Source organism: Propithecus coquereli, unplaced genomic scaffold, assembly GCF_000956105.1.
Source record: "Propithecus coquereli isolate 6110/MARCELLA unplaced genomic scaffold, Pcoq_1.0 Scaffold7, whole genome shotgun sequence".
Lineage (NCBI taxonomy): Eukaryota > Metazoa > Chordata > Mammalia > Primates > Indriidae > Propithecus > Propithecus coquereli.
Genome location: NW_012153062.1, coordinates 21,489,342 through 21,497,380, shown reverse-complemented (window position 1 = coordinate 21,497,380; position 8,039 = coordinate 21,489,342). Strand labels below are relative to the sequence as shown.

The following is an 8,039-nucleotide window of genomic DNA, read 5'->3' as shown; positions in this document are numbered from 1 at the left end:
ATCCCGCAGAAATACAAAGCATCATTAAAGAAGGTTATGAACAAATATATGCCAACAAATTGGAAAAACCTAGAGGAAACAGACAAATTCCTGGACACACCCCACCCACCAAGATTGATCCAGGAAGAAATAGAAACATTAATCGACCAATACTGAGTAACAAGATTGAAGCAGTAATATAAAAAGTTTCCCAATAAAGAAAAGCCCAGGACATAACCTACCTAAATTCAGTAAACTTGCAGGGTACAAAATCAACATACAAAAATCCATAGTCTTCCTAGCTGAAGAAAAATCAAGAAAGCAATTCCATTTACGATAGCTACAAAAAAATAGTAAAATATCTAGGAATAAATTTAACCAAGAAGTTAAAAGAACTCTATAATGAAAACTATAAAACTAATGAAAGAAATTGAAGAAGGCACAAAAAATTGGAAAAGATGTTCATGTTTATAGATTGGAATAATAAATACTGTATTGTTAAAATGACCACACCACCTAAAGTGATCTACAGATTCAATGCAATCCCTATCAAAACACCAATGATGTTCTTCACAGAAATAGAAAAAACAATCCTAAAATTGATATGGAACAACAAAGACCTCGAATAGCTAAATCGATTTTGAGCAAAAAGAACAAAGCTGGAGGCATCACATTACCTGACTTCAAAATATACTATAAAGCTATAGTAACCAAAACAGCATGGTACCGGCATAAAAACAAATGTATACATAAACCAATGAAGCAGAATAGAGAACTCAGAAATAAATCCGCATTATTTATAGCCAATTGATTTTTCACAAAGGTATCAAGAAAAATACATTGGGGAAAGGACAAAGTCTCTTCAATAAATGGTGCTGGGGAAACTGGATATCTATATGCATAAGAATGAAATTAGACTTAGATCCCTATCTCTCACCATATACCAAAATAAACTCAAAAAATGGATTAAAGACTTAGTGTAAAACCTGAAACCATGAAACTACTAGAAGAAAATATAGGGAAAACACTTCAGGACATTGGTCTGGGCAAAGATTCTATAATTAAGACCTCAAAATCATAGGGAACAAAAACAAAAATAGACAAATGGGATTATATCAAACTAAAAGCTTCTGTATAGCAAAGGAAATAACAGAGTGAAAAGATAAGCAGAAGAACAGGAGAAAATATATGCAAACTCTTCATCAAATAAAGGATTAATATCCAGAATATACAAGGAACTCAACAGCAAAAAAATCAAATAAGTCAATTAAAAAGTGAGCAAACAAGTATATAGAAAAATGTTCAACATCGCTAATCATCAGGGAGCTGCAAATCAAAACTACAATGAGACATGATCTTACCCCAGTTAATATGGCTATTATCAAAAAGACAAAAAATAACAAATTCTGGTGAGGATGTGGAAAAAAGGAAGTCTTATACACTGTTGGTAGGAATGCAAATTAGTACAGCCGTTATGGAATACAGCATGGAAGTTCCTCAAAAAGCTAAAAATAGAACTACCATATGATCCAGCAATCCCACTAATAGGTATACATAACCAAAGGAAAGGAAATCAGTATCTCAATAAACCTGGGATATCTGCACTCCCAGGTTTATTGTAGCACTATTCACAATAGCTAAGATATGGAATCAACCTAAGTGCCCATCAACAGATGAATGCATAAAGCAAATGTGATATACATATGCACGCACACACACACACACACACACACACACAATGGAATACTATTTAGCCATTAAAAAAATGAAATCCTGTTATTCATGGCAACATGGATAAGCATAGAGGACGTTACGTTATTTGTTTTTCAGAAAAATAAATATTGCATGTACTCACTCATATGTGAAACTTAAAAAAGTTGATCTCATAGAAGTAGAGAATAGAACAGGGGTTATTAGTGGTTGGAAAGAGTAGAGGGGAGAGGAAGATAGGGAGAGATTGGTTAACAGACACAAAATCATAGCTAGATAGGAAGAGTAAGTTCTAGTGTCCTATAGCACTTTAGGGTAACTATAGCTATTGAAATAGCTATTGAAAAAACACAATAAATTATTGTTTACTATAGTGCCAACATTTTGAATGTTACCAGCACCAAGAAATCATAAACGTTTGACGTAATGGTATATTAATGTTACCCTAATTTGATCGCTACACATTGTATACACATATCAAAATATCAAACTGTACACCATAAGTATATACAATTATTGTGTTAATTTAAATATATATATATATATATATATATATACGAGAGAGGCATTGCTTAAAGAGAATGCAACATTAGTCAGAATGTAAAGCATGTATTTCTGGAGATTTTTAAAATATTATTAACAGATTTTAGTTTAGAGTACATAGGCATGTGACCCTCAAGAAGGTCAACATTCACTAGAATACAACTTGCTATAGTGATCGAAGGTAAATCTTATTATAACTACCAGCAGAGATGGAAAGAGACTGTGATCTCTTTGAAATTACTATGGTTAGGATAAAATATGCTTAATATAGCAAGTTAATAACACAGTATTTCACATTAAATGAAGATATAATGGATCTTTGTTGTTAGGCATTGTGCCTGGTAAACTGTTCACATGATAAATATAGAATAATAACCTGAAAAAAGTATGTGCGGCATATATCTATATGTGTGTGCATGTGTGTGTATGTGTGTGTACATACACGAGGGCTGTCCGGAAAGTATACAGCCATGTAATATGAACACATTGTGTGTGTGTGTGTGTGTGTGTGTGTGTGTGTGTATTTTACCCCCCAACAACCCTTCTCAACAGCTGCCTAGATGCTGAAGAAAGCAAGGTGCTATAGTGGATAAAGCATTGGTTTGGGGATTTGAAGACCTGAGCTAAAACCTGGTCCTATTCCCCAGCTGGCTGTGAGACTGGGATAAGTCATTTAGCTCTTTAGACTTGACTTTCTTCATGTAGAAAATGAGACTGGATCCAAATAATCTTTAATATACCTTCCACCTCCAAAATGCTTACTTCATTAAGACCTTAGTGAAAAATCTGAGATGGCAAAACTTTTTTGTGATTGTCCAGATAAGATAGTTACTACAAAGTTATTCATTATACATACAGTAAATGGAGCACCTATAATATGCAAGGTACCATGTAATGTACAGTGATATAAAAAAATCACTAAAAAGCATACTGTTTTTTCTCAAGAATTCCAGAGTTCAATAAAGAGAAGCATGCAAACACATTACACTACAATGTAACATTCACTAACTTATCACAATCATTGGCATCTGAATGCTCAGAATACAATGAAGGGCAAAAATTGTCATAGTACTTACCTTCAAAGAGGTTATTACCCAATTGGATAAACAGGCATTAAGCAGATAAGAGCAAACTATAAACCCTATAAAGCTGCAGTCCCCAACCCCATACCACTCCTGTTAGGGGGCTCCACCCCTTCTCCCCCTGCCCCCACCCATGGAAAAATTGTCTCCATGAAACCAGTCCCTGGTGCCAAAATGGTTCAGGAACACAGCAGTAAAGGAAAGAAAAAAACCGTATAATAAAAGAGTATAAGAAGGGGACCTAATCTGGTCAGGAAAGTTTCCCTAAAGAAGTGACTTTTGGGTTAAGATCCAAAAGTTGAAGAGAAAAGAGAAGACAATTCCATACAGACAGAATGTGGGCCCTTAATGACAGAAGGCAGCTTAAAGGTTTTGAGAAACTGAAAAAAGACTAGCATAACTAGAAGTATGATGAGAGAGAGAGAGAGAGAGAGAGAGAGAGAAAGAATTGGAACTGTAGTCAAGGGCCAGGGTATGCAGAGCTTTGTTTGTGGGTCATGATGAAGAATCCGTTCTTTATCTTTAGGGCAACATGAAGTTGTGTATGAGTGACATGATCAGAGTTGCATTTTAAAAAGTTAGTCTGGTTGCAGCTTGGAGAACAGATTGGATGAAAAAAGGAATGAGTCAAGGCAAACCAGTTAGAGGACTTCTGATCTCATCTTTAAGTAAGAGATGGTGAAATAATAAATAGCACAAAGCATACATAGTAAATGAATGCTATAGTAGCTAAGTGTACAATTACAACATTAAGGTAAAGGTAAGAAAAAGGAAAAGGCTCTACAGAGGTTACGCTTTTACTGCATCTTAGTAAATGAACAGAGGAAACAGGATACATAAAATACGGTAATGTGAAAAAGCACAGCAGTTGTGTACCTATAAAACAGAGTAATAGTGTCCAAAATGAAGTATGCAAGATAACACACTATAATAAAGGAGGAAAACAGTAGAACCTCTATTTATTCATACTATATTATGTAAAAGATATGCTATATATAAACATTGAATATATAAATTAACAGTAATTGTGAATATTTATAAAGTGCATGCTTAATATCTTTTTTAACTGCCTAGGTGTGTATTCAAAAAGTTTGGGGTCCACTGGTCTAAACTTGAGGTGCTGGAGAGAAGAGGCTCCAAAATGGAACACTGGAAAAGTAGACTGGGATCAGATGGTAATGTTTAGACTTTATTCTGTATGCAATGGAGAAACATTTAAAAGATTTAACCAGAAGAAGAATCTGATCAGGCTTACATTGCATGAATAAAAATCTAGCATTAAAGTGAAGGAATATGGAAGCCTAGAGGAAACAAGATAAAATAATTGCAATAGTCTAGGCAAGAAATGATCAGGGCCTGAATTAAACCAGTGGAATTGGAGTGCTGCAATCAATTTTAAGAGTTCAGAGTTCAGATCATAGAATTTAATGAATTAAAATTGGCATTAGTGAACTAGAATCAGAAAGTGGAATAAAGAGATGAGTTTATTAAAACTCCTAGGTTTCTAGTTTAGGAGCAACATTTCTGGGTTAAGAAATGCAAGAGAAAGGGGTTATTTAGCTTTTCACAGTCTCTTTAAGAGAAGGTGGGGTAAGCATTAGATAAAACAAATGTCTGCTAACTATCCTGGCCCCTTAGCCAGATGGATATGCAGATCTGAAAATGATACCAGAGATCTAGATTGTAGAAGTGGACTGAGGAATCATCAGGGAACAGGGTATAGTAAAAGCAGGCCAGAATGTTCTGTTAAAAAAAAAAAAAAAGGGAGGGAGGGACGCTGGAGGGAAGTCCAGGATAAAACACCATACCCCATTTGACACCTATCAAATGAGAGCGTTGCAGTTCATAGTAAGAAAGTACGTGCTACACTCCAGTGCTGACATTACAGCTTCTAAGGACTGCCCACACGTAGGGGCAAAAGATCAAGTCCTCCGCTGTTTCTGAGGATTTCGTTCTTTTAATTATCGTTTTAAAAGGCTGAAAAAGACCGACACGGTCTTATCTGGTCCCACTGACACCCGCCCGACAGCCCAGCCTGGGTCTGATGACTCCAGGTCTCCCTCAGCTGCTGTGTATCTGACGTCTTCTGAGGCGCTCACAGCCACGACACAGCCAGCCTCCCAGGGCTCTGTCGTCAAAGAGCCTGACTCCTACCTCGATCTGACTAGCTGCAAAGCTGCCGAAGGACAAGAGCAGCAACGCGGCCAGGGCAATCGAAGCCCGGCCGAGGCAGTAGGTGGCGGCCATGTTTGGCTGCCTCAGACTTCCCGCACTTGGAGGGGCGGAGCAAGTGCCGTAAAGCAGAGCGGCGGGTTTTTGTGTGTGTGGGTGTGTGTTTTATTTTTTGCGACGCCGCCCCCACCTCCCAGAGGCCGCCCCTCGCTAGTCTTTAGAAGTCAGCGCTTCCGGCTAGCTGGTTTTCACGTAGCTGGGACAAAATATGTGGATGGTATTGACCTTTTATCTTTAACTGCATTTTAAGTTTCTGCATTGTAAAATAGATATAACATTTAGAAATAAATTTGAAAAGGGAGGGGGAAAGCACATGATCCCATAAACTTTTAAAAGTTGTTTTTGCCTTTATCCCTGCCCTCTCCCTTTTTTTTTCTTTTGCATAGTGCTGCCAGTTCTTTGAATATATGAAGCTGGATGTGGGAAAAACAAGAGTTTTAAAAAGGTGATTGATTGGATAAGTTTCAAATGGGAATCTGGGTGAGTGCTGCACCTCTTAGGCTTGGGGTCTACTGCATAATAAAAGGTCAAACATGGGAAAGTTAGTTAAAGTTTTGTTTTTTATGTAATTATGGAACTAATGCCTATCTCAAAGAGACAAGGATCATGTATATATGTTCTCCCATTATATTGAATATATGCATTCAATTTTAAATTCTGCTTTTCATCTAGTGCGACATAAACGTTTCCATGCTACTTCATAATCCTCACAGTTTTAACGTTTAATTTTAACGTTTAACCTGAAATGCCATCCATTATTGATGCCCCAGCCAAAGTAATTGTCCCTGAACTGGACAATGCAAAGTTTTTAAGTTTTACTGTGAAAATGATATTGTGAAGAGTACCTTTGTGCATTTGGCTTTTTACATCTGTTGAATTATTTTCTTTGAATAATTTTCCTGGAATAGGAATCTCGAGTCAAAAGCATCAAAAATATTTTAATAGCTATCTACGATGTTGCTTTCCAAAGTATACAAACTTACAATGCTATCAGAATTCACAACCTGACACCAAATTATGCCATTTTTTTCCTTTAAATCCCTTGGTATAAAATGTTACCTCACAGTTATACTTGTTCTGTGTTTACTTTCAAGATCTGACGTTTTTCTTGTGTTTCTAAACTATGTATGTATGTCCTCTGACATAAATTTTCTGTTCATATATTTAGTTTTACATACGAATTTGATACTTTTATAAAGTAACATTAATCCCTGCCATATTTCATGCTATTGCTTTTCCTGTTCTCTTGTCTCTCTTTCCCTCGTTTTGTTTCTATTGCATTTTGAGAGAGGTTTAATGCTAGATCAGGGGTGGGGAACCCTAAGGCCAAAGGTTCCCCACCACTGTGGTAGGTAATCAAGTTTTCCATTCTGTGAAGCCTAGAAACTTAACACACTACCAGAATGTCTTCCCTTTATTCATTAGTTCAAAAATATCTATTGGATGATAATGTACCAGGATATTGCAGCAAGAAATACTTACAAGATTCTTGCTCTCGTGAACCTTACATTCCAGTAAGGAAAGCAGACAAGAAGATAAAGAAAAACAAAGGCAATAAATTCACAGTGATACACGTAAGGTAAAATAATAGAAACCGAAAGGAGAAGGAGACACTACTTCAGTGGGGTCCTCAGGGAAAACCTTTTGTAGAGACCTTTTTAATCTGAGAACTGAATGACAAGAAAGAGCTAACCATGCAAACATCTGAGGGTAACACATTTCTAATACTTATTTTATTTTTTATTTTTTTAATGTTATGTTTAACTCTTCAACTATCTGGAATATATTTTGGTACAGGAGTCCCCATTTTATCTACAAGGGGATGCATTCTAAGACCCCGAGTGGATGCCTGAAATCTTGAATAGTACTGAACCCTGTTATATACTATATTTTTCCTATATATACATGCTTTTGATAAAGTTTAATTTATAAGTTAGGGATAGTAAGGGATTAACCACAACAATATAACAGAACAATTACAACAATATACTGTAATAAAAGTTATGTGAATGTGGTCTCTCTTCCCCCCTCCCCCCAAAGAAATATCTTATTGTGCTGTACTCACCTATTTTCAGAACAAGGTTGACCATGGGTAACTGAAACCATGGAGAGCGAAGCATCAGACAAAGGAGACTTCCGTGTATGCTATAAGATGTTGTCTGAGTTCCCTATTACTGCATAAGAAACCACCCAAAACTTTGTGGTATGTTCAAGCCCGGAGATGCAAGGCTAAAGATTCAGGGAGACATGATTCTGTGGGGGTCATTTCTTACCACCAGTTTTACCAAATTGGTATTCTGTTATCCAACAAAATTTTCTACATAATCCTTACCTTTCCCATTGTCTCATGATACTCCTTTATTAAATTCTTGTAAAAAATGCAGTATTTCTGGGTATTCTGTTCTCATCTGTTAAAATATATGTCTATTTTGAGGCCAGTACTGTGTTGTTTTAATTGTTGCTTTTAATATGTCTTTTTATTTGATATTTAGG

At 36.2% G+C, this 8,039-nt stretch overlaps 1 protein-coding gene across 1 annotated transcript in view; it reads right to left on the bottom strand.

Annotated features, from left to right (window-relative positions):
- Positions 1-5,561, bottom strand: part of PIGK (phosphatidylinositol glycan anchor biosynthesis, class K) — a 135,573-nt gene extending 130,012 nt beyond the window's left edge. Inside the window, exon 1 of the mRNA XM_012661038.1 lies at positions 5,469-5,561. Within this exon, the coding sequence (XP_012516492.1) occupies positions 5,469-5,561 (93 nt within the window). The remainder of the gene's footprint in view (positions 1-5,468) is intronic.
- Between the last annotated feature and the right edge of the window lie 2,478 nt (positions 5,562-8,039).